This window comes from Corythoichthys intestinalis, chromosome 4, assembly GCF_030265065.1.
Source record: "Corythoichthys intestinalis isolate RoL2023-P3 chromosome 4, ASM3026506v1, whole genome shotgun sequence".
In the NCBI taxonomy this organism is placed as follows: domain Eukaryota; kingdom Metazoa; phylum Chordata; class Actinopteri; order Syngnathiformes; family Syngnathidae; genus Corythoichthys; species Corythoichthys intestinalis.
In genome coordinates this window covers 50,695,236-50,722,377 of record NC_080398.1, presented here as the reverse complement: position 1 = coordinate 50,722,377, position 27,142 = coordinate 50,695,236, and the positions used below count along the sequence as shown (strand labels likewise).

The following is a 27,142-nucleotide window of genomic DNA, read 5'->3' as shown; positions in this document are numbered from 1 at the left end:
ACAATCCTAATAAGGTTTTGTATACGGTATGCCTCCTTGCAGAAGAAATATGGAACGTGAGTGTTGATAACTCAGAAGGCCCATAGAATTATTGAAAATTTCAGTGGAATCAATGTTTATATTTGCATTATTCGGTGAAAACACGAGGTTTCTCTTAACCCTTTAATGCCTGCAACAATAAGCAATTGTCAGAGAATCCCAAAACTTAAAAAATAAGGTCCTAATGGTATGTAATGGCTTTTTTCAAATTTGTAGAAAATGAAAAATCAAAATGCATATGTGTAATAAACGCTCTAATATCTATAACCCTAGCTAAATCCAGATTTTTTTTTTTCTCATGGAACCTGCAGATGCATGTTTTGACTTGCATCCATCATTTTTTTTTTTTAAATTTCAAAATTCTAAATTAGTCTCAAAATAATGAAATTCTGACTGTATCAAATGTGATACACTAGGCTAGAAGGGGTTAATGGCCTGTGATAATGAGGAAGTTCTCCATTTGAGTGAAGTGGCTCCATATAATCATTGTATTGTTACAGTAAGTCACGGCTGCTTATTGGCATGGAATTTCATAATTACACAGATCGATACCAGCCGACCAGCAAGCTTTTTGTCAAAGAGATTTGACACGTTTAAATCAGTACTTCGCAGCGGAAGAAGAGCGTAATGATGTAATCAAATTTATCAACGGCAATAATGGTAACAAAAATATTGGTGTGACTGCATAGACGCATATGGAAAGCCTTATGAATCACTTTCAAAATTCCCTTCATTGGGAAGAAAAAGTTAATCAACAAAAAACACAAAGAATTTGTTCAAGCAATTAATTCCCATTTGATGTGAAAATTAAATACCCCTTCAAGCCCATGCTCTGAGATCTCATTGCTGGGAATGATATAGGGCTTGAAGGAGCAGGTTGTGAGATAAAAGGCCACATCACAATGATGATCTCTATTGATTTGCAACCTTGAGCACACAGAGGAGGTCCAACATTTGTCACGTCGAGCTGAACCCAATAGTTGATCCATGCCGCACTCTGATGAATTGGCCCTGTTTGTTAAGTTTGTTTAATTGATGACTTGTTCCTCTTCAGGTGGACCACCACTATCTTCCATGCATTTATTGATTTACTAGGACACCCCCACTTTCCTTGGGTAACCTTTCTCTCATTTTATAGACCCAAGATAAACTCACCCAGGGTTCTAGGCCTCACACGCATGCAAACTGTGCCCTTCATTGCACCTCTTCCACTGGATAGCCAAACTTTCAGAAGCAGTTCGAAACCAGTTATGTTTCCTTCCTTTCACATAGCTACTTGGATGTGGTCAATTTGAATCCCTGCTGATTTCAGTTTATGATTTACAGCACACCATTTGTTATTACAAAAAAGACAAGTGATACAGTCCTTGGACAAATAATTCTCACTTGAAGGAGAAATACACTAGCGAACACTAACAAAGAACAGTGAAATAAAAACATACAGTGGTACGATTACAGTTTAACAACCCAGCCTTGGTAATTATAAAACATATTTCTTGACCTCTTTAGTAACACAGAAATCAATGGGTCAGATCTTACAGACTGAATCCTGTGTAACTTCACCCAAATCACATACTCATACCGATAATTGAGATCATTTGGAGCAGCAAAGCTCCTGTTGTTGTATGACTCAAAAAATGATTCTGAACAAATACCCTGTGAAATGGGTGGTGAGGGGAAGAGCAGGCAGGTAAACAAGCAAGGTGCCAAGCTGAAAAGGACCAAAGTTACTGCTGTCTTTCCCCTGTATCATTATGGTAGTTTGTCTGAGTTAATTCAATTAATTCAAAATAAGTATAGCAAAACAATATACAGTGGTACCTTGACATACGATCGCTTCGAAACACGATCTTTTCGACATCCGACGTAAAAGTTGACTCGCCATTTGTATCTACATCCGATGACATGCTCGAAATATGACGACTTACGACAGCGCCGCAGTTTCTTTGTTTTCCCGCAAGAAGGACGCACAGCGGATTTTCTTGTGAGAGAAATCAACATAGGTTTGAAGAATGTTAGTGCAGGTTGTGAAAAAAGGAAAAAGGTGAGGCTTACTGTTGAAATGAAGACGGAAATGATAAAAAAAATATGAGCGTGGTGCACGTGTTCGTGAACTGGCTTGACAGTATAGCCATAGAATGTCTACGATCTCGATGGTCCTCCTCCGACCTCCGTTTGCCAGTCTTTACATGTTAATGTGACAATTATTATTGTGGTAACATTGCCAAAAAATCGCCAGGTTTGTCAGGTTTTCAATCATTTATTTCAGAACTTGTGCAACACAACATGCCTACTGTCCGCCGTAGCTGAACAAAGTGAAAGTAAAAAGTCTCTCTCTCACTGTCAAGTCAGCCACGCGGTGCGTTCAGGTACACTACACAAAACACATCCGCCACATTTGAACCCGATTCGTTACATTTTTACTGCTATTATTATCATTAATACTGTTATTATATTATTAGTCAGATTTTTATTCATATTTTATTTGTTTTGCTCTGTGTACTTGCTATTTACAACAGTACCAGCAGCATTTATTAAGGATTTAGTGTTGGTTTTCAGGCTGTGGAACAAATTAATGGAATTATAATGTATTCTTATAGGAAAATCCTGCTCAAGATATGACCATTTCTACTTACAGACAAGGTCCTGGAACGAACTAAGTTTGTATGTAGAGGTACCACTGTACAATTAATCTGTTTGAATCTTTTATAAAGAACAGGTAAATATCAATATTATACATTTTACATGTTATTATAAATTTTGAACTAGCTACTTTTTTCCACACGATTTTAACATTGAGTAGGAATTCAATTGATTGAAACTGTACAGTTTAAGAAGACATTTTGCATATTCTCCAAGCTGGATGAATGAAAATATAAACACTTTTAACAATTATGTGGCTATTTAATTGATTTTTGCAGGCTTATGAGTTTCTAGTCGCACATCCAATCGAAACCCCACTTTAAAAAAGCCATTGTTAGAATTATTAATTTTACGAACCATGTGCCAAACAATAACTTTTCCGTAACCATGTCAGCAGGGCACATTACTCACCGATTCATTGTATTCTGCTCAGCATCATGCCAGGTCGCTACTTTAGGTGTGTTTGGAAATTCAGTCTGACTTTTCCAACTTTTCTGAGAGCAAAAGTGTTCCATTATCTTCAAACAAATGTTTTGAGTCTCAGCGCTTGTCTAAACGCATGCTTTAATTTGTGGGTTATCACATTCGTTGTGTGACAGCAACGCATTTCCCTGACTCACTAGTGCCAGTACAGAAGAACACTTTAAGACTTGCCACAGGTGGTTCAAGACATTTTAAAAAGAAGAGGTAAATATCCACAATGGTATTATGAAACTTGCTTTTACAAAGCGAGCTCGAGTTCGTCAAGCACTTTGGAGATTTTACTGACGAGAAGGGCTCAAACACTGCAAGACATGATTTTTTAATATACATATATATATATAATTGTAGTAACCTGGTTAATTAAGAAAAGGGCTTTTGTGATTTCAGACTGGCTGTGAACAAACCAAAGACGTGCCGCTGCATATACAGTGTATCACAAAAGTGAGTACACCCCTTGCATTTCTGCAGATATTTAAGTATATCTTTTCATGGGACAACACTGACAAAATGACACTTTGACACAATGAAAAGTAATCTGTGTGCAGCTTATATACTACAGTTAATTTATTTTACCCTCAAAATAACTCAAAATATAGCCATTAACTTTTTTGTCCCAGTGAAGGGAATTTTGAAAGTGATTCGTAAGGTTTTCCATATGCTTCTATGCAGTCACACCAATATTTTTCTTAACATTATTGCCCTTTGATAAATACGATTACATCATTACACTCTTGTTCCACTGTGAAGTACTGATTTAAACGTCAAATCTCTCTGACAAAAAGCTTGCTGGTTGGCTGGTATTGATCTGTGTAATTATGAAATTCCATGCCAATAAGCAGACGTGACCCACTGTAACAATACAATGATTATAATGAGCCACTTCACTCAAATGGAGAACTTCCTCAGTATCACAGGCCATTAAGAGAAACCTAGTGTTATGACTGAATAATGCACATAAAAACATTCATTCTAGTGAAACATTAAATAATGCTATGGGCCTTCTGATTTATCAACATCAACGTTCCATATTTTCTCTGCAAGGAGGCATATCGTATACAAAACCTTATTGGGATAGTTATGAACAGTGAAGATATTCAAGTATTGGACTTGCTGCATTTTATACTTCTAGGTAATAAATCTTACACTCTTGATTGGCCTGTTAATTTTCCCATTTATAGTGTATCACCAAAGTGAGTACACTCCTCGCATTTCTGCTCCACTGGTTATTGTTGTGTATTTGTTCACGAAGTTAACAACACAAAAAGAGATTTTCGCTCAATCATCTATTGGCATGTTTGATATTAATAATTAATATTAAGGTGAACAAAATTTCAGTATGATACGACATTTTGTTGAAGCTGTTCAGTTTCTTATGGGAAAATTACAGTATGTTAAATATACGAACCCCACTCAAAAATCAATAAATTTGTAAAGGGGTTCTACTGAATGTTACTTAAAAGAATACAATTGTTCATGTTCAGGCCTGGGCAATTGTAATTGTAAAATATCATCTTCCTTTTTCCTTATTGGTATTCCATTTTTTTTTTTTTTTTTTTTAGTACTCTGGCAATATTCACAAATAATGTAATAAAAGCACATTTCAACCTCTATCAACAGTATGAGAAGCGCATTTCATTGTTTAAGATGAGCACGTGTTAGTTTGGGTTAGAGTTTGACAGGACTATTAACATAAAGCTGAATTTGTTGCATCCTCATCATAGACCTTCAAATTAAAACCAGTATAAAGAACTGCTCCTGAAGCGCCTCAGCAAGCTATTGACTCCACAGCTGAGGCATGAGGTACAACACAAGAGAAGCAGCACCAACATGAAGGGAAATTCTGCAAAAAGACACACTTTTGGATTTAAAGCACCTATCTCAGATCCCAGAGCCTTGAGAGTGGGATTGGATTACTGTCGGCTAGATTTACTCCTGTGGCTCTTTGCCACTACATCATCATAGGGCCCCCTGCCTCTGGATCAATGCGGATATTTACTGCACCTGTTTTAGAGAGACTTTCTCAGTCGGCAGGGCATTAAACAAACAGTCTGGACAGCCGAAAGCCCTGTCTCAGCCTAGCCTAGCTGTTCAGACTTTGCCATACCCAAATGCAACACAGATTCAGTTAAAACAGACAATTCTGTCTTTCACACAAATGCACTAAAAATGATTAAGTCTTCGGGAAAAAAAAAAAAAAAATTAAGCCCCAGAAATATTTTTAATTTTTCCGTTTTACCCTGGAACCCCCTGTTTACAGACGTCGCACAACCACTTTTTTTTAACCTAGCCATAAAAAGAAGATAAATAATCGTATTTAATATTCGAAATGTTTGTCATTTTTAGCTTAGAATCATTAATTGATTTCTAATTTTTAGTTTAGAAAATTTAAAAACGACTTTGAAAAATTATTCACGCGCATATCTTAAACATTTAAATAAATTACGTCACAATGAAAGAATTGACGTCTGTAAAAAAGTCACGGATATCTACCTCATAACTATTGCTTAATTGTATTTCTTTCGTTACTGTCGCATTTTCCCCAATATTTTAGATGATAAATAACCGATCCAAACAAAGAAAAATTTAAAAAAAAAAAAAAAAAAAAAAAAAAAAAAAAAACGTTTATAAGGGTAAATATATGAAATTAAAAACTCGATTACTACTTGATGTCTGCGATTTCTGCATTGCGACCCTTGTTATATGGCTGTAACCATTCACAGCTGTGTCTTGACACCCGGTGATACATGCTACATGGAGTTTTTGGATCGAACAAAGGTACGTAAGTACGCGATAATATCTCGTTAAAATCATGGCGTCTTCAATTATGCTCTCTCATTCTCTTACCTCCAGTTAGGATTTTGCTATTTAAAAAAAAAAACAAAATGTTTAAATGCCGTCCTGTTCAAAATTATTCTTGGAAAGCTTAAAAAAAAAATTTGAACAGGAGGGCATTTTAAAAAAAAAATTTTTTTTTTTTTTAAACAGCAAAACCCTAACTGAAGGCGAGAACATGCGAGAGCAGAATTAAAGACGCCACAATTTTAAGGAGAAATCATCGCTTACTTACCTTGTTTCGAACCAAAAACTCCATGTAGCATGTATCACCGAGTGTCAGGACACAGCTGTGAATGGGCGCAGGTGGATTTTTGGGGGATTTTATGGGCGAAACATGGTAATACTATAACAAGTGTCGCGATGCAGAAATCGCAGACATTAAGGAGTGGTCGAGATTTTCTTTTTCATGTATTTACCCTTTTAATTTTTTTTTTTACCATTTTTATTTGTTTGGATGGATTATTTATCATCGAACATATCGGAGAAAATGCGACAGTAACAAAAAAAAAATACAATTAAGCGATAGTTATGAGGTAGATATCTGACTTTTTTACAGACAACATTTTTTTCATTGTGACATAATTTGTTTAAAAGTTTAAAAATGCGAATAATTTTTTTAAGAAGTTTTTTTTTTTTAAACTAAATATTAGACATCAATTAATAATTCTAAGCTAAACATTACAGATATTTTGAATAATAAATATAATTACCTTCGTTTAATGGTTGGGTTGAAACAAAAGGGGTTGCGCGACGTCTGTAAATGGAGGTTTCATGGGTAAAATGGACAAATTAAAAATATTTCTGGGGCTTAATGCGCCATGAATCTGCTATGACAGCATATAGACACATTGTTCTCTCAAACACAACAGTTGTTTTGGCTTAAAATACAACAGTTTCTTTTAAAGAGGAGTGCAAGAGCAGAAACTGCTTTTTCAGTGTTGTCTGTGTTTTCCGCCATAAAAAAAAAAAATATATATATATATATATATATGTGTGTGTGTGTGTGTGTGTACACACATTCTTTCTTTCCGCCATAAAAATTATATATGCGTGTGTGTGTGTGTGTGTGGGTGTGTATATATATATATATATATACACACACATAGAAACAAATAAAAAAAAAAGAAGAATGAAATGAAACAAATCATTTACAGTTATTAGCTTATTCAGATCAAAATTTATAATCGAATTAAAGGGGTCGGGGGGTACAAACTTAAGTTAAGGAATTGAAATTCTTAAGTGTTATGGTCATAAAGAGATTTTTTATTCCAAACCATGTGACATTGCAGACTTATAACTGAAATCACTTAAGCCCTCAACAGCACTCCCTTGTGAATCATCCTTGTGAATCTCCAGTCCATTAAATTATATGATAAATTTGAAAAGAATTTAGATTGTTGGACAAAAGTCTGTACAGAAACGTATACTGGTCGTCTCCATTTGCTAAATGCAAGCACATGAGTTGAAGAATGGATGGAATGTATTTTGTTTCCACTCAAATATGAGCGCAACCATGCCTGCATGGTGAAAAACAGTGCCTATGAAATTTTCTTCATTACTTGACCATCCCACTGACTAAGCTTGCACCTTTAGCTGACAAGGCAATGTCAAACAATGGCCCTCTAAAGGACACCATGTCTAAGCATTTCTGCCTTGGGAGCACACATTCACAGACAGGTCAGTTATCAGCAGAGTTGTCGATTGTTACAGTAGGGATATGCCTGCTGACAAATTTTACTCCATTCATCCATCTTCTTCCACTTTATCTGAGGTTGTGTTGCAGGAATGGCTTCCTAGACTTCCTTTCCCAGTGACTTTCTCCAGCTCCTCCATGGGAAATAGTCTCCGGGTGTCCTTTACGGGGCCTCCTCCCAGTGGGACGTGTTCAGAACACCTCACCAAGGAGGTTTCCAGGAGGCATTCTAATCAGTACCCAAACCACCTTTTCTGGCTCCTCTCAATGGAGGAGCACCAGGTCTACTCCAAACCCATCTCTGATAAGGGACACTGGGACCAACGCACCTTGCAAATGACATCTCATTTTTTTCTGCTTGTATGCAGGATCCGGGGTGAAAAGCCCGACTACGTCTAGTCTGAGTTTCTCAACCTTGCACACAAGCTCAGGCTACTTCCCTCTCAGAGGTGACATTCCAAGAACGAGCTCTGTCCCCAAGAGTGGTGAGCTCATGGCAAGGAGACCCACATTGCCTCTTCAAGCTGTAGCCTCACAAAGCCTCATGCCTGCAGGCCCAGCTACCGGGCATTCACCATCGTGCTCCAAGCTTAGCTCCAGTAGGGGCCTCAAGGCTGGAAAGGGTTACGGGCCAATTGCCAAGCAGCTTGGTGATATAAGATCCACAGTTGGAGCAATTATTAGAAAATGGAAGAAGCCAAACATGTATGTCAGTCGCCCAATGGAAGAAGCCAAACATGCATGTCACTCTCCCTCGGACTGGGGCTGCAAGATCTACCTTGTAGGGTCTCAATAATCCTAAGAATGGTGAGGAATCAGCCAAAAACTACACAGGAGGAGCTGGTCAATCACCTGAAAGGAGCTGGGATCACTATTTCCAAGGTTACTGTGAGTAATGCACAAAGATGTCACTGTTTAAAATCATGCAGGGAGCACAAGTTTCCCCTGCTTAAACCAGCACATGTCCTGGCCCATTTTAAGTTTGCCAATGACCATTTCGATGATCCAGAGGAGTCATCGGAGAAAGTCATGTGGTCATATGAGATTAAAATGGAACGCTTTGGTCTTAATTCCACAGTATTTGGAGGAAAAAGATGATGGTGTACCATCCCAAGAAAACCATCCCTACTATGAAGCATGGGGACATGATGCTTTGGAGGTGTTTTTCTGCACATGGGGCTGGACAACTGTACTGTATTAAGGAGAGGATGACCAGGGCCATTGATTTTTGGCATAACCTCCTTCCATCAGTTAGAGCATTGAAAATGGGTCGTGACGTCTTCTAACATGACAATGGCCGGTAGCAGACAGCCAGAATTACCAAGGAGTGGCTTCGTAAAATGCATATAAAGATTCTGGAGTGGCCTAGCCAGTCTCCAGACCCAACACCACTATAAGATCTTTGGAGGAAGCTTAAACTTTGTGTTTCTCCGTGACAGCCCAGAAACGTGATTGATCTAGAAAAGATCTGTGTGGAGCAGTGATGCAAAATCACTGCTGCAGTCTGTGCAAACCTGGTGAAAAGTTACAGGAAACATTTGACCTCTGTAATTGCAATCAAAGGCTGCTGTGCCAAATATTAACATTGATTTTCTCAGGTGTTCAAATACTTATTTGCAGTAGTATAATGCCAATAAAATGTTTAAAAAAAAAGTCATACACTGCGATTTCGGATTTTTTCATTTTATTATTATTATTTTTTTGGATTGGTTCTCACAGTGGACAAGTGCCAACCATTAAAATTTTAAACCCGTCCATCATTTCTAAGTGGGAGAACTTGAAAAATTACAAGGTGTTCAAAAACTTGTTTTTTTCAATTTTTATTTGTTTGGATGGATTATTTATCATCTAACATATTGGAGAAAATGCGACAGTAACAAACAAATAATAATAATACAATTAAGCGATAGTTATGAGTAGGGATGGGAATCGAAATCCGATTCCAATTCCGAACCGGTTCCTAGTGTTTCGAGGCCTCGACATCACAATGAAAAAGCTGTAACGATCCTTTTAGCGATTCCTAAAGACACATATTGTGTCGTGACGTGACGTGTCTTGTTGTCCAGAACTCCAGACGCATCAAACTAGCATGGCGCTAAGAACTACTCGCTCCAAAGTTTGGCTACACTTCACCAGGAAAGAGGGTGAAAATGAAAGGTTACGATGGTTTAGCACGAGCATTGCAGCCGTAAACATAACAATGACAGCACGTAGGTTCAAACGCTCGAAAATGTGTCTTCACTTCCGGAGGAAAAATTAAAACAAAGCGACTTGCAGTCATTGCAAGGTGGAGATAACTGCAGCGGGAGGGAATACGACTGCACTGTCCTCACCGAGACGCTGAGGCTCAGTCCTGGTTATACAGCAGCTAGCTAAACTCCCAAATGACATGCAGAAGACGTTGGTATAATTTGCTGACTTTATTCAACCATCACTTGAAGAGTGGAACTAAAAATAGAAATTAAACAAATCAAATTCGTCCCCAATAACAAACAGGTTTTGATCAACGTAAATCAGCGATGATTAGCTGTTAATACATTAATAACAAAAACGGTTAGCATGCGTTCGCTAGCATTAGCGCATCATTCTAACCACTACACAACTGGATTTAAGTGTCCGATCGCGAGTGGAAACATACAACAACAACAACACAAGAGATGATACATATAGGCGTTGCCTCTGTAGATATTATACAAACATTAACAAAGAACGTAGGCTTGTAGAAGTGTTTCCCTCTCTCACTAACTCGCTCACTCGCTTGGATGTGCACTTCTTCGCATGTAAGCGCGCTCTTCTTCACGTGAGCGCATTCTTCTTCGAATGAGGAAGTGCAAGGGTGCCCCCACTTGAGCGTGAAAGCACCCGGAACAAGCGGAAGACACTACGGCCCTCGGGCCGAATACGGCCCGCCTCCACATTTGGTCGGGTCCCCTGAAAAATACCAGAGAGCATTTTCAATTTTTTTTTTTTTTCTCAATAATGTTATTTATTTATTTCCTGGCCTTTTTCTGTGACGAACTCAGAGAGGGTTATTTGGTTATTATCAATTCAATTAAAAATGTTATTATTATGTATTATTATTATTATATTAAATTATATTATTATTTTTATTTTATTTTATTTTGTCCCATGAAGAATCCAGGAAGGGTTATTTGATTGTGGCTTTCTGAAAAACAAATTTTTACATTTAGGCACTCCTGCAATCGTCACACTTTTTCTGTTACAAACTGACCCCGGCTCCTCATCAGAGAAGGGAAAAGTTATGTGGCCCTCACAGGAAAAAGTTTGGGGACCCCTGCTTTAACACATTTTGCCAAAGGCAAAGACGACCTATATGCCAATATATACCAATAATTTTTTATTTCTATTAGAAAAAAAATGTTTCACTAAAATGTTACACATTCTTGTGTATTTGCCACTTATTGCCACAGTTAACATTGAGGCTTTGGGCCTCTTTTGACCTCGTTGTGAGTTAGTAAGGTTGTGACTTCTGATTAAACAAACTCAATGCCAATCAAAACATTTTGTTCTTCTTTTTCCTCAAATTAGAATCGATAAGAGAATCGATAAAGAATCAAATCGTTAAGCAATATCGATAATGGAATCGGAATCGTAAAAATCGTATCAATTCCCATCCCTAGTTATGAGGTAGATATCTGTGACCTCTTTACAGACGCCATTTTTTTCATTGTGACGTAATTTGTTTAAAAGATTAAAATATGTGAATGAATAATTTTTTTAAAGTCGTTTTTTTTTTTTTTTTAACTAAATATTAGACATCAATTAATGATTCTAAGCTAAAAATGACGGACATTTGAATAATAATTATAATTAATTACCTTCGTTTTATGGCTGGGTTGAAACAAAAGCGGTTCCGCGACGTCTGTAAATGGAGGTGCCAAGGGTAAAATGGACAAATTAAAAATATTTCTGGGGTTTAGGCCAGGGATTTAGACATGTATGCTGACATCTGTATCGCCGATTACAACATGTCATGAGCTCAGAATGCCTTTCCTGTATTATTGGGAACTTTGTTAACATATGTCAAAAGGTGAATGTTGGTAACCGTTAATTTGTTTCAAAGAAGAAATGTTTTAATGTGTTTTGTTTCTTCAACACAAAACATTCATTTTCAATTAAATGAAAAAAATGATTACCAAACAATCTTACTAAATTGGCAACAAGGCAGTGGAGAAATATTTGCGAGTAAAGTTGGAAAGCTTCAGATAAAACAGAGACTTTCGTCACACATCTTAAATGCCGCTATGTTTTTCCAAAGCTAAGTAATTCAAAAATTATTGTACATTTTAACAATTTGGTGTTTTAGAAAAACTTGTCATTCAGTATACAGTATGTTTGCATTTGCTCACAAATGCGCACTATGCATGAAACTTCAAATACCCCACTGGGTGGAAACGATCATCATTCTACCACTTAAACATATGCGCGTACATGCACACAAACACGCCCAATGATTGGATTAATCTCGGTATGCATTATTCTAGCCCAATAACGCCAGCGAAGGAAACAATCCCTAAGTGCTGCCCTTATTGCATTAAAAGCACTGTCAACAATAATGTCATGTTTTTACTTGCCCTAGTGTTCAGACATCAATTCGTCATATGAATTTGTGCTAATATTATACAAACAATCATGTGTTACAGTATATGGTTTTATATATATATATATATATATATATATATATATATATATATGTGTATATATATATATATATATATATATATATATATATATATATATATATATATATATATATATATATATATATATATATATATATATATATATATATATATATATATATATATATATATATATATATATATATATATATATATGGTATGAATAGTAAGACAATTTCTCTCAGGGCAGAAACATCACATACACTCATATTGCAATGTCTTGTTTTTCCTTACCATGATGTAGCTGCCACTCCATCACGAACAGGCACTATGATGCAGGGGAAGAGAACAAGTCAAAAGACACCATTGAGGTCATTATTTTATTCATGAAGGTTCTGATTGACTTATGGGTTTGCACTCCAAAGAGTAGCACTGATGCAATAACCAACAGCAACTTGTAGGAGTGATAAGCCGAAAACAACAAAAACGGCACATAGATAGCTCAGTCAAAAGGTTAACATTATCACAGATAAAATGTCTTATTTTTAAAAAGTGCATTCACAAACATGACAAATACTTTCAAATCATGATGTCTATCATTATGTGATACAAAATATGCATACCAGTTTTAGATTTGTTGGTATTTCTATACATAGATATTTTTTTCCAAAAGGATCACATGTATTTTTCTCCTTATTTATTTATTTTATTTTTATTTTTTTATAAAGGTCAAAAGCAGGGTTGTCATAGCAGCTTTGGACTTCTCTAGCCTCATATAACATCACGTCCATGTATTGAGACACAGAGTCGTACCAGATGTCCAAATAAAAAAAGTCAGAATATTCTCTGTTATTAGATTTAAATCCTTTCCTGTTTTTACAGAATGAAAAAATTATTAGTGAAGCCTGTAGACTAGAAAACAAAAACAATATAATCAATAAAATGCCTGGGCCATTAAATATATTTTTGTATACCCGCTTTTTTTTCAATATCATAAATATTAAAGACACAGGACAATATTATAGGACAATGCTTGGAGACTAACTGTAAAGATTAAAACAGTTAAAACATTTTTTTTTCAAGTTTTTTGTTTTTGTTTTTTTTTTGTTCATGAGAGAAAATATCAGGCGAGCACGAAAAGACTATAACTCGGTCAATTCAAGGCCCCTTTTTATCAAAAAGAGCACTGAAAAAGAAGGTTTACTGAATGCTTATGAGCAAACTTTAATTCTTTTCTGTTTAAGTCATGTCCAAGATGTTTGCCAATTGTTTATAAGGCAAGATCCCGGTTTTCATAAGAATTCTTAAAAGCAGTCAAACATACAGATAAAAACTGTAAGTATCATGCAAATCTTGCAAGACAATGTCATGTATTCCCGAACAAGAGACAAACCATCTCTCATCAAGTGAACAGGGAATGAGTGAAAGGCAAAAACCTCTAATCAAACACTAATTACAATATTTCAAAAAGCAAAAAAATATTTAATCTGTACATAATATAGTAACATGAGTTTTAGACTGGATCAGCAGTTTATTTCAATTTTAGACTTTTAGCCTTTGCCCATTGCTTTTCCTTAATTTATCCCAATCTCTTTATTTTCTTCAATATACCTCGAGAATGGGCGATTTGCCCCAACTTCAAGTGTAGCTTTCTCAATTCCAGGCATAGGAGAGTTGCTGCCTGTGTGCAGACGGTCCATTGCACCAGGCATTGCTCGCAGTGACGTTATTCCTGCACCACCGAGGCTGACAGGTAATGGGGTGATGCCTCCATTTTGGATCACTGAGATCTCATTGTTTTTGATGGCTAAGCCATTGGTGATAGCAGCTGCATACTGGTTCCAAAAACCGGGGTCAACATTCATGGCCCGAGCTGCCAGGTCCTTTTGGAACATTTCACTAAACTTCATTGCATCCCCGCCCAGTAGGGCCATGGGATTTTCCACAGACAGTCGCCGCCCCCTGCGTGCTGGTGCATTGTTCCACATGTGTGTGCCCATGTGGACCTAAAAGTAAACAAATACATGACCAAAGAAGACATAATTATGGAACTAGAAATATTTTAGACACAGATTCAAGAAAACCATAATTAATCATTTCTAAGCAACCGATTGAATACCTTTAGATTGCCTTTAGTGGTGAAGGCCCGTCCACATATGGAGCAAGCAAAAGGTTTTTCTCCAGTGTGTGTGCGCTCGTGGATTTGAAGCGCACTGGCAGAAGAGAAATTCTTTCCACATGAGTGGCAGTTGTGCTGCTTTGGGGTGCGTCTTGGGGGTGGAGGAGCTAACATAGGGTTAGTGCTAGGGCTTAGAGTGGTCTGGGGAGCTGCAGCAGGAACCTGGATGCCCACAGGCAGGAGGGAATTGTCGCTCAAAGACATTGCCTTGTTGTGTCCATTCATTTCCATTTTGATCATATTTGATGCGGTGCTAGCCAGGTTTTGAGTGTTAAGACCTAGAGTAACACAAAAAAATGTTCATAGATGTATGGTATAACTTCATAAAACTTTTCTTGAACAGAGTATTTGCAGTTTTACTCGCAAAATTTCCTATCATGATTAAAGACTTGATGACCTCGTAGCTGTACACCTGTACACTTTCCTGATCAATAGGATTGGTAAAAGGGGGTCCCTTTGAATGGTTCCTCGCTCCCCTGAGTCCAAACCTAGTGACTCTTCTTCTTGTGATCCTCTATGAAAACCCAGCTGTATGTCACTATGTCCAATGACCTGTCACTACTACAGGAAAGAATTTGCACTGCTTGCAGAAAAATATGGGGAGAGATGCTGCAAATGATTTCTCTAAAGGTGGCAAAATATTTGCGGAAATGGAGTCATTCATGCGGAGTTATAATGCGAGTTGACAAGTCTTTAAAACATGATAGCAAATTTAGTGATTAAAACGCCTACTGTGGCAACTTTTCTGTGTCATTTTTAAGAATTGTAAAAATTACCAGTGGTTGGGAGAGTCAGGAATTACTGTACATTAAACACTTTAAGATATTATTCATATTTAGGTCATAAACTGTTGCTGCCTTACATCTCCAGATAGTGGTTTACCTTGTATTTAGTGTATGCATCATTGGATGTTTTAAAGGTATTTATTTATTTAATACGCACCTCGATCTCTATTAAGAAACAGCATACTGAAGTGGCTCTCCTCCTTGATAAAGTGTCTGCTTGATTGAATAGCGGTCAGGTCCAGGGCCCCATTGCCTTCTGTTGCAGGAAGTGGAGACGGGGTTTCAGATTTTTCTGACTTCACTGTTGCCAAGCCAGCTTCATTGTTTTCTTGGTTCTCATCTACTGCCATGACACTGTTGTGATTGTTGAGAATAGATGGGGACTTGGATCGCTGGTTTTCACAGTGGCTATGAGCTGGGGACAAATGTTGGAAAGAATCAGAGGACTCAGACAGAGCAGGGCTCCCCAAGCTTTGAGTGTCTGCATCCCCAGCTGCAGACAAGGAATCAGTAGGAAAACAGTCATTCTCGCTTCCATAGCTGGAGAAATTTTGACTTGGCTTTTGGACAAATGAACTGGTTATTTTTGCAGTGGAGTCAATCATCTTCATCTGGTTCTCCATAGCAGCAATGCTAGACATTATAGACGTTGGTGGAGAGTTTCCCGGTGAATAAGGTTTTAATGGGTCAATTTCACCATCTTTTAAGTCAACTTCATCATCTATAGCCTGCTCCATTTCATCCAGAAGATCGTCATCATAATTGCTCATTGCATCAATACTCTTTTCATCAAAAGATAGGTCTGTGTCCATTTCCTGAAGGTTCTCAGTAACTGGAGTGTTTGGGATCTGGCCTCCCATGTGCATGCGAATATGCTGTTGCAGAACAACAGCATTGGTAAACTTTTTTTGACATATAGGACATGAATGCTGGACTCGTAGTGGGGGTTTGGACCGATGAACACCAAAATGTGTTTTCAGATTTCCCTTGGTGGTGAATGCACGTCCACATATCTTGCATTTAAAGGGCCGTTCTCCAGTGTGGATTCGGTAGTGCATCTTGAGAGCACTCTGACAGCTCAGAACACGGTGGCAAATGACACACTGGTTGGGATCGGTCATTTTCTTGTCAATATTTTCAACAAGCTGTTGCAACTTAGATGTCTCTGAGGTTTGCATAGAGTCTAGGAGACCTCCAAAGGGAAATTTAGCTTTGAATTGATCTGAAAGCATGGGGAGGACAGGATGTGACACTGGGTTTGAAGAAGAGTTTGGAATCTTGTTGGATTCCATAACCTGGGAGCTATTTGACACTGTTGTGGAGGTGACGGCAGTAGAGAGAACTACTTGTGATACTGTTGTTGTGGTAGTGGTGGTGTTTTCTCCTGGCCGAGTAAGGCAGGTTGGGGGCAGGAGAATGCCTTCAGGCTTAAGGAGAGGTGGTACCTCACTCCCTTGTGTGGGTTTTGGAGAAGTTGAAGTAGTGGTAATTCCAGAGTCATTAACAATATTAGGAGACAAAGATTCACATTCACTTGAAGGGGGTGATGGTCTTTGAGGGGACCTATTTAGTGGAGTGAGGCTTGCAGAATCACCAAACCCGCCCATGATACTTGGTAAGCTGGGAGGTAGTTGTAGCCCAACTGATGTGGGAACAGTAGGGAGGACAGGTTTACTGTCAAGCCATGTGGTAACGGGTTTTTCTGGTGGCAAAGACATACCATATGGAATGCCTGAGCTCGTAGGGACATTGTCTAGGTACTCAGGAACTGGGTAGGGGTTCATTTGAATATGGGGGTACTTTTCCTTATGCCTCTGGAAATGGACTTTCAGATTTCCCTTGGTAGAGAATCGGTTACCACATATGTTGCATTTGTAGGGCCTCTCTCCAGTGTGGGAACGCAGGTGGATTTGTAGTGCACTGTCACTGCCAAATACCTTGGCACAGAAACGACACTTGTGCTTGAAAAACGGGTCTTCGGAACTTGGCTTTGTGTCAAAAACAGACACATTTGGGGGTTTCCCTTTGCGATGTTTCATCAGAGCAGATAGGGGGTCGAGTGCATTGGCTGTTGCTGCTATGCTGGCTAGTGGGTTTGGGAAGATAACGCTGTTCGATGAGCTGTGAGGTATCAGCGGCAGATTTGAAGCTGAGCTTAGGAGGTTGTTGTGACTGAGTGATGGCGGAGAGCTCGAGTTCCGTGGATGAGCAGTACTGCTACTGATTCCACAGTTTCCTGTCACGCTATTGCTCATACTTATGTTAGTGACTGATGATGAGCAGGAGGGAAGTAGAGCTGACAAGCCAGAGGCACTGGGTGGCGGGAACATTGGACTACTGGAGGACGTATTGGACACTGCCGAGCCAGATTGCTGACTTCTGCTTGATGTTTGGGAGTGAGGCCCTTCTATAGCAGAGGTCAGTGGTGAAGAACCTTGGCTGTTGAGAGAGGCTGGCAACCTAACAGGCAGCTGATGGACAGGAGGAGTGATAAAGTTGTGGAGCTGAAGTTGACTTGCAACTGAGGGAGCACAAGTGGAAACTGGCCCAGAATTTCCAGTCACTGTGTTGTGGTGGTTAAGTGCAGGCTGTGATGCAGACTGTTTGTTCATGAGAGCCACTTGACTGCGTATTTGTTCTATCAACTGCAGCTGGTGTATTTGCTGCTGCTGAAGGGCCATCAGCTGGTCCAAGATTACTGGAATTGCCATGGTCGAAACTCCACTACCTGCTGCTGCCCTTATGCTCTGAGAGAATTGGGCAACTGCCACCCGGGTGCCATGCAGAGTTTCCAAGGTAACATTAGTGCTTGGCAAAGTATAGCTCGTAACACTTGGAGGGCTAACATCATCAGGCTGAGGTAGAGAGCCATCTGCTTCTGGTGATGCCATATCTCTTTCCTCAAGATCCATGTTTTTTTCAGAGGAGAGGTCCACCTCCATCTCTTCATCCTCCTTTTCAAGGATCCTGACCCCATTTGAGCCTGTTATCTCTGGAACATCATCGCCCTCACTAGCAGGCGTGTGGATTCCGTCCCTCGCATCATAACTGTCAGCTTGCTCACTCGAGCAACTGGGCACAGGGGATGGTTCTGGGTAGTCCTGTGAGGGAATAGGTGTTTCCTCATTATCATTTACAATAAGCACTAGTGGGTTCTTGGTGCAGCTTGTTAAATGTTCACAGAAATCTGCCCACTTGAAGAACTCAGCACAACACTTTTCACACACATGAGTCTCTTCACTGCCACTGCGGCTCTCATTTCCGCTGTCAGCATCATCCAGCGCATCACCTCGAGCTGAAGAAGGAGGTCAGGGGTTTTAAAGGGGATCGGGGGGGGGGGGGGGGGGGGGGCAAAAAAAAGAAAATTCATGAATAACAAATCAATAAAGAAACCACATATATTCCGCAGTGCAGTGCTGAATAGATTTAACCTTAGGTTTTCTCTCTCTCTCTTTTAACATGAAAAAAATCAATACCTGCATGTATATATTTTTTACTCCCCACAAACTGTCCCAGTTCACCAATTGTCAAGGCCCAGGTTTTTGCATTCACTCCATGTCTCTAGAGCCAGCTAATAATTTTCTTTGTGCAATCCATCAAATTATGAGGGCCTATCAATTGTGGATACTGCCGCTTAATGAAATTCCATAGAGCCCATCGATTTCCAATATTTCATACAATTCACAGCTGCCTCATCTGTTGGGTACAAATCAGGACTTTGATGGCCCTATTAGGATTCCCCTCTGATATCAGGCTGCTGAATTCCAGCTGAATTACAAGTGCGAAGGCCGTTTCATCGTGTGTTGCAGAGCAATGTATTTGATCGAAGTACTTAAAAATCAAAATAACTTTATTCTACAAACAATTAAATGAATTTAACCTTGAAGTAAGAGATAAAATAAAATAATACAATAGTCTTGATGTAAAATGTTTGCAATAGTTCTGTCTTTCACTCCCATGCTCACTAAACCAGACTCAACAAATTTCATGCTAGTGTGAATGCAGCAAAGTCTCTGATTAGTTACACATGTTTAATCACAGTTACAGCAAGCCACATCCTCCTCCACATGCGAACATTGGAGTCTAACAAGGCAATCCATGTTTTGAAAACTGACCTGTTTAACACCTGGTCAAAATCATTGGCTTTTGTAGTTACACTGTAACTATTATTATTGTCTCTATATTTAGAAGTAAATCTAGTGTCATATTGGTCTAATCATGTATGCTTTTTCATTAACTATATTACTGTGTTCAAAAGCATGCGTCTTACACAAATCTAATTTCATGACTTCCCGGTGCATAATTGATATGCTTACTGTTTATTTTTAAAACATTTAAATGTATTTTTTATTTGGTTGCTTTCAAAACAGTGTGACACACTGTGCATATTTTCAGGTCTTATTTGATTGTATTGTTTTTAATTTACATCATGTTAAAACTTCTTGTGTTTTATGATTTGTTTCAATTTATGTTGAGCACCTGTTTTATATATATATACTTTTTAGCTAATGTTGTTATTAAAGTCCACAAAAGATAATATTACATTGAGCTCTGTATATTTATAACAAGGCTGTCTTCCAATTAACACGGCATATTTATTCAGGAAATTGGCCCAACGATAAAACAACAATGTTGAGTGACATATTTTACAAATTAAAGTAATAATAATAATAAATTCACACTTTAGTAGGAAAAGTATGGAATTATTATGCATGTGCTGCCATTCTTGTACACAGTTATTTTACAAGTCTAAGATGAAATATTGTGGATTGAGATGTGGTAAAGCAGACGTAAAGCATATTGTGCAATGTGCCTGTAGCAGTTTGTGCTCCAAGGGTGTGTACTTACTTACAGTATATTCATAACCTTAAAAGAATGGGTGGAAACACAGTTGCCTTATTCATATTAAATACATACATATCTACAGTGTGTATAATATGAGTAATATGATCAATTTTGAAATCGCACAAAATTTCATATACCCCACATTATTTTTCCTCGAAAGTTTAAGGCATTTTTTCAAGGTGGTTTTACATGCAAAAAAAAAAAAAAAAAAAACAACATTAATGATTCAAATCAAAAATCAGCAAATAAAACAGACAACTGAGTAGAGAAGACAAGGGACAGATGGTAGCAGGTAGAAAATCTTCTTAGTCCAGCAGCAGAAAACAGAATCCATTTCCATAATTGAGGGCTGAAAGGTCAACACAAATGAGCAGGAATTGTGTTTAGACGATTAGTTATTAGAATGGTATTACTGTCAATCACTTTTACACTTTGGAACAATTACAAATTGAAACATTTGGGTGCCTGTAACCTCACGCTCTTTCTCACAAAGACACATTCCTTGTCTATGTTTCAGACATTTTTCGTTTATAAATGATCAAGCTTTAAGTAGCATTGTAGAAAATAAAAAGGAAAGGAAAAACAAACGACAAAAACGGCTTAAAATGTTTAATGTAAGTGCGTGATGTGCACCTTCACAGTGTGGTGGCGACATTTTGTGGCTGCCTATATAAGACTGTGTGTGCACATTTGTGTGTTAAGGTATTGATTTTCCTATAGCATGGAAAAAAGGACTGGGGGAAAAAGGCTGGAATACGTTTTTTGTTGGAGCTTTGAGAGTCTTCATTTACTCTGATCCAAATATTAAGATGAACACAGTCAATAGGGTGATTGTGGACATTGAATATGAGTGTCTGCTATCATGCCTAACAATCTCTGGCATGCTAACTGAAACCACTAATCTGACATATCAGATGAGGTATTCATGCTTTCCACTGATTCTGTGAAAACCACAGTGCTGTGCACTGAATGGCGCATTGCATATTGAACAATTACAAAAGCTGCCATTCTTAACCGTTCCCAGACTTCCTTAATGAATATACACAGAGGAAACCATACAGGTATTATTTGCTTGTTACGAAAGTAAAACTCGTATCCCATTTATCTCGTATTCTAGGTGTATTGTATCCAACAATTTGCACCTCAAAATTGTTTTCTGAACATTGTTTTCAGCATCAGTGTTAAGTGTTGTCGGGTGAAAAGGTACTGGCTAAACAAAGTTTCTATATGAGGACTGGATGAGGAGAGATTTTTCATTTAAAAATACATTGTACATTTGCAAATGTTGTCCCTGACAACTGCATGAATAATATAATAGTAGTAACATTGATATTTTTGCATTTATCTACATCTATATATTTAATGGCTATTTTTTTTTTTTTTTTTTTTTAATTGACACGCTGGGCATCTCTTTAAGTGACTTCATACGTCTACAGACCTGCAGAGGCTCAAATGTGTGTCATTCTTCCGATCAGCTTAACTGCAGAGTGGAACAGATATATGTGCACTAACAGAGAGGTCTGTCTGATTGCCGGCAGAAGCAGAGCAGCTAAAACATTAACAATTTGTTTGTGGAAGCTTTTGAGAATACAGCATTCAATGACTCACTTCTGTCTCTCGCTGTCAAAAAATGGTTTGCGCTCTGGAATACGCACTAATAATGGATTATCTTCTTCAGGCCCAAAACACCTGAGAATATTTTTTGAGGCCTTGTATGATTATGTTATCATTTCATAATGAAGTCCTAAATAAACACCAGTATCACAGTCAACAACAATCAAAATCTCAATAAATGGAAGGGGGAAAAATGCTTATGAGAAAATGTTCCTGTGCTAGAGTTTATGTTTTAATACGGTATGTGTTCTCACTAAAGAAAGGTAATTATAAGAAAGCTGTATGAAAGTGAGTCATATTTAAGTGCTTTCTTGAAGACATTATGGCACTCTGTGTGGGTGGTCTACCAGCTTGCACCCATCGGTGAGAGGGGATTAAAACAAAAGCCAAACAAAGCCTCACTGCAGGGTTGGGGGGGACATGCACGTTAACACTGTCAGCAGGGGACCGCTCATTACATTATAGCCTACTGATTGCATTCGAACACTTCTTAAAGATTCCACATATTACAAAAAGATTAGCAGTTTTTCATTTTGGACACGATAGACATTAAATGTGAAAAGCATGCAATGGAATGTGTTGCTCTGCACAAATGTGACACGATGGGAAGTGAACTACCATCTTCTACAGGTGATTAAGTGTCGAAGTAAATGTATGGTGTAGTTTTGCTCAACTTTTTGGAGGATATCACTTTCAGTAGTTTTAGAACAAGAGGGCTCAAAGTGTGTTTGAATGTGACGTGCGAGTCATCGGATCTAATGCGCCACATGCACATTTTCAAATCCGCTGTCTGCACAGGAAGAGGCGACAAGATGAAGAACCTGCCAGTGTTCACACTTTCTCGGACGCCAGCAGCTTGTGCAACCAAGGTCAACGGCATCCATGTTCTAATTATTTAAAGATCTTGACACCAAGCTGCAGGACCTGCTTGGCTGGGCTGGACAAAGGTTAAGTCAGCAAGCCTTTTAAAAGCACTCCTAAGCACCAGAGCCCCCTCACCCCCCAATCCCAACACACACAGCCCCCTAAACCCCCGGGGCAGGGCAAACGTTCAGAAAGACTGAGAGACAGATTATATGAGCTAGATGACACCTGATGGTCATTTTTGTCATGTTTGCCCAAGTCATACATAATGAAGATGAGCTCAAATTGACATACCCTAAATAAAAAAGAAATAACAAACTTAGTGAGGAATTGTGTTCTTTAACTTTAACAAAGACTTTCAGGTATCGTGTCCATAGGGGAAAACACTAATTCCTATGCTTGATTTATTAAAATCATAAGAAATAGATTTTATGATTAAAATAACTCACAATAACATTCAACGATTACTGAATGCCATTGCTGGCCTGAACATGCCGCTGACTGTGATCACTTTTTTCGACACATTCATGTGTAACCAGTCAGGTAGCTTCGGAGACTGTTCTGAGCGTTGTGAGTCCCTCAATTTGCAGTATATGTGAGTGTGTGTGTTGGCTGGGGGGTGTTAATTTCGGGACTGTTTCTCTGAAATTTCAGTGTTGCATGAAAACAAGAGACTCTGTTAAGTACTCAAATCAGGAGAATGAGGGACATTCCGCTGCCACTTCCAATCTAAAAAAAACAATGGCAAACACAATATGTGTGTGTGGGGTGCGTGTGTGATCTGTGTGAGAGAGTTGGGGTGTGTGCGCGTGCACCCATGTGTGTATTTTTGGATGTGCGTGTGTGTTTGTCATTTTACAACAACCGATACACATTGATGTAACACTAAGTGCTCAAGCAGGTGAAGAAATCCGTAAAAGATGAAAAATATGATGATGAAAAAATATCTAATTTTTTTAGCCTAGATGGATTGGTTTCCTAACACGAAAACAACTAAATAACTTTATATTAACATTTCAGTCCTTGAGCCGCCAAAATTTCCCATGCAGGGTCATCATTGAAACAGCCAAAGACATGCAATGTTTCCATTAAAAATGTTCTGGTTATCATGTGTAAGTATAAAACTCACTCAAGGGAGAACAGCAGTGACCACAACCACCAAATACGGAAACACACATACGCAAATGCAAAAAAAAAAAAAAAAAAAAAAAAAAACACTGGTCAATAAAGACTCACACATCAAAAAGCCTGCAGTTTGTAAGAAAACCGAGACAATTCATAATCAGTGGAAATTAGAATTTCAATTAAATTGAAAGATTACTTTAGCTAAATTAGATAATTGTTCAGGCAGTCGAAAAAATGATTCTTGTACATAGATGCTTTTTTATTATTTAGTATCATATTTCAGCATGATTTGCATTCTATATTTTAAAGAGAGGCATTAAACATTTAGTTTTGGGGGGGGGCTGATGAACAGTAATAATTCAAAAGATACATATGTAAATACATATATCCTTTAAATAAGCTTTTTTTTCCAACTGTTTATTCAAAACAATAATTGTCAATGTTCCCCCAATGGCAAGCTGTGTCAAGCTGCAATGCTGACATAGCGAGAGAAAAGGCAACAAATCAAGTGTGCTAAATTTGTGTGAGCGGGTAAACAAAAAAGATTTACATGACAAAACAAGGCTTCAACCTGCACCGGAATTAGCGTTTTTTTTTGTGTGTGTGGTCCCTTTGAAGAAAGAGAGGCGCTGAGGGACAACACACTCTAATGCCACACACTTGCCAACACATTTTTAAAGAATAATTATCAAATGACGGTTTTAGTAGATATTTGTTTAATTGAAAAATGTGACCACTATATATTGCAATCCTTTAGTCATTTGCACTTTTATTATTGAGTGCACTTTAACAACGATAAATCAACATTTAATAAATATTACAATTGTTCACAGAGGTAACAGTAAACTACAGTATATCATCATTACGATCCTTTGGTAAAAGAAATGACAATGTTTTCAGTGCCTCTGCTATTTCCTACGGGCCTTTAAAAGGCCTGGAAAACACATACAGCGTGTACCTGTATTCATTATTGTAAATCATAAAGCATCAGCAAAAATGATGCAAAACTATTTAAAATTGATTAAAACACAAAATTCCAACGCAACGATTGCCATGTCATCTTGGATAAAGGTTTTCAACTTCTGATTAACGTTTATAATTCTTTTCCCTGAATACGTTCAATGAACAACTTGAGAGAAAAAAAATCTTTACTTCTATAAAATTTGAGTTACAAAAATATATGCTCTGGGAAAGTTACAGTTTGGACTCACCGTGTTGAGAAATGATCCCGGTCATTGGCGCATCCTCCTCTGACTTGAGGTGCTGCGGCTTGGCTTGCTTGCGCCGGGACATGTTCGTCCTGGTTGTGGTTGTGGTGCTGGCACTGGTGTCCGTACCGGCGTCGGTTCCGCCGTTGCTTCTGCTCTGGGGCTCCGTGGCTGTGCGTGCGCGTGCGGCGCAGACACATCAGCGCAGTGCGCACCGGTCGACTCGCCAAAGTTCTTCTCCAAAAAGAGTGTGCGGGCAAAGTGAAGGGGCAAACTGTAGAATTAGCCGCTCTCGCTGTCCCGGCTCTGCGTGGGATTGCGCATGTCAGTATAATAATTATGATAGTGAATAATGCTTGGAGATGAGTGGCACCGTGTGACGGTGGGGAGGATTGGCTGGAGTCCAGCGGACGCGCATTGGATATGCTAATGAGGGACCGACTGAGCAATTAGCCGCCTCACTCTCGGACTTTATCCGTCTCTTTCCTCTTTACCTCCCCCTCAACAACACAACACAACACACGACTCTCTTGTTATGCCCAGCACTTTGGGATGGTGGGCGGTGGTGGGGGTCTCGGTTCAGTGTGGGCTCTTCTTCCTCGTAGCGCACTGGCTCGCAAGTGTTTCCTCAAGATGTTTTCCTCATCTTCACTACTTTGACATCTTTGGTTCACACTTTATGGGGCGACCATCTCGACTTTTTTCTCTTAATTTTTTTTTTTGAGCGCAACTGGACATTTGCATTTCAAGCGAGTTAATAATGGAACACATGCTAAGGCGAGTAAAGTTATTGACACATTTTTACCAGAGTTCTTCAAAGTTTCCAACATAAACGTCCCACGATGAGAGTGATCAAAACGCTTTCGTCTCAGGAAAAAGAATAAAAAAGTTCGATTTGAATGGGTTCGAAGACAGCTCACCGTCCTTCTTCCTGTCTTGCTCCACTTTTTCGCTTCTCCCCCTAAAAATTAGGTCGGCTCTTTCATTTTCGCTTTTCCCAACAATTGAAAGTCACGTTCGGAGACTCGGTCGAGGCCCTCTTCAAAGTCGTCTTGCAGCGGCCCGGCGGTCTTGCAGATTGTCGCGCGGGCTCCGTGTGAGTGCATGGGGACAAGCGGCGAGAGTGAGTGTTTAACCCCCACCAAGGCAGCAGGCTCAGCCCATTGCTTCCCGCCGCCGCTAGGATGTACCACCACGTTGCTGTTGAATAGACCATCCTAACAGTCGTGTCAACACCCACATTTGATTTGACCTCCCATCCCATGATGCCCGTATACATCCCACCAGTCAACCACTGTCAGGCTGTCACAAATTTTATGTTATTTTTACTTATGAGCTAATGTGATGATTTTGCGGCGGTTCGTCCTTGCTCAAAGAGTTTTAAGGGGTATAATGAATTATTTTATTAAGAAAACACACATTTTTAAAATCTTTGAATGATATTCTGCTTGTTTCTATGACTAGGTATAGTGGTTATTAACACACTGTTTCGAAATATTCATTCACATAATTAAACATAAATCATCACACTTGTGATATAACGTTAAAGCTAAAATATATGTAGTTAACCCTTTATAGGGCAACTGACTTTTGTTAGTTATAAAAAAATATATATACTGTACCTTATAAAGAATTACTCTGTGTTTGGGTCATGTAGGTCCATATACGTTTTATTGTTAATCTTTTATGATTATTATTATGTATTTATTTAATTACACATATATATACATATATAAATATATATATTTTTTAAATTAATGAGTATATAGTACATTCATAAGCTAAGAAAATGTTCATGCAGGAAACACATTCCAAACTCCCCCACACATCTCAACAAAAATGCACTTTTTCAATGGCATAATATTTAACTTAACAACAATAGATATTCACTTCATTTAAACTGGGAAATGGCTAGTAATGCTCATCTCTGAGTGCTATTGACGGTGGCGGACGTCCAATCTATTTAGACTGGAAAGTGTGGCAGTGATCATTTGCTGCCAGCCTCTCCCATTCCGAATGGATGGGGGGCCTAGCACCGTCAATGGCAACCAACGAGGTAAATGCGCGCCCTATAACATTAACCTATTATTTTAATTTACAATTTTAAAACATCTGAGCGTAATTTCAATAAACTATAGCCTGTATCATTATCATTGCTGCATGGTCATATCAAAAGTTGAGTTCAG

At 38.4% G+C, this 27,142-nt stretch overlaps 1 protein-coding gene across 2 annotated transcripts; it reads right to left on the bottom strand.

Moving 5' to 3' along the window:
• Positions 1-10,165: 10,165 nt before the first annotated feature.
• sall3a (spalt-like transcription factor 3a) lies at positions 10,166-26,192 on the bottom strand. 2 transcript variants are annotated; one of them, XR_009062965.1, is made up of 5 exons: positions 24,960-26,192; positions 15,458-18,595; positions 14,456-14,793; positions 12,631-14,342; positions 10,166-10,624 (listed from the first exon to the last, which is right to left on the bottom strand). XR_009062965.1 is itself a non-coding variant. In XM_057833958.1 (4 exons), exons 1-4 carry the CDS (start codon positions 25,039-25,041, stop codon positions 13,911-13,913), a joined length of 3,990 nt encoding a protein of 1,329 aa, XP_057689941.1. In that variant the 5' UTR covers positions 25,042-26,192; the 3' UTR covers positions 12,571-13,910. The 2 variants fall into 2 exon arrangements, 1 of the variants encoding a protein (XP_057689941.1); XM_057833958.1 differs by lacking the exon at positions 10,166-10,624 and having other exon boundaries at positions 12,571-14,342.
• Positions 26,193-27,142: the final 950 nt, after the last annotated feature.

What these genes read in the sequence shown, in the direction of transcription:
- sall3a (XM_057833958.1), bottom strand. Translation starts at nt 25,041, where the DNA reads ATGTCCCGGCGCAAGCAAGCCAAGCCGCAGCACCTCAAGTCAGAGGAG. An exon ending in GTTTCTTAATAGAGATCGAG is followed by an intron (nt 14,794 to 15,457) that starts GTGCGTATTAAA and finishes GTGTTACTCTAG; the next exon opens with GTCTTAACACTCAAAACCTG. An exon ending in CCACTAAAGGCAATCTAAAG is followed by an intron (nt 14,343 to 14,455) that starts GTATTCAATCGG and finishes GTTTACTTTTAG; the next exon opens with GTCCACATGGGCACACACAT.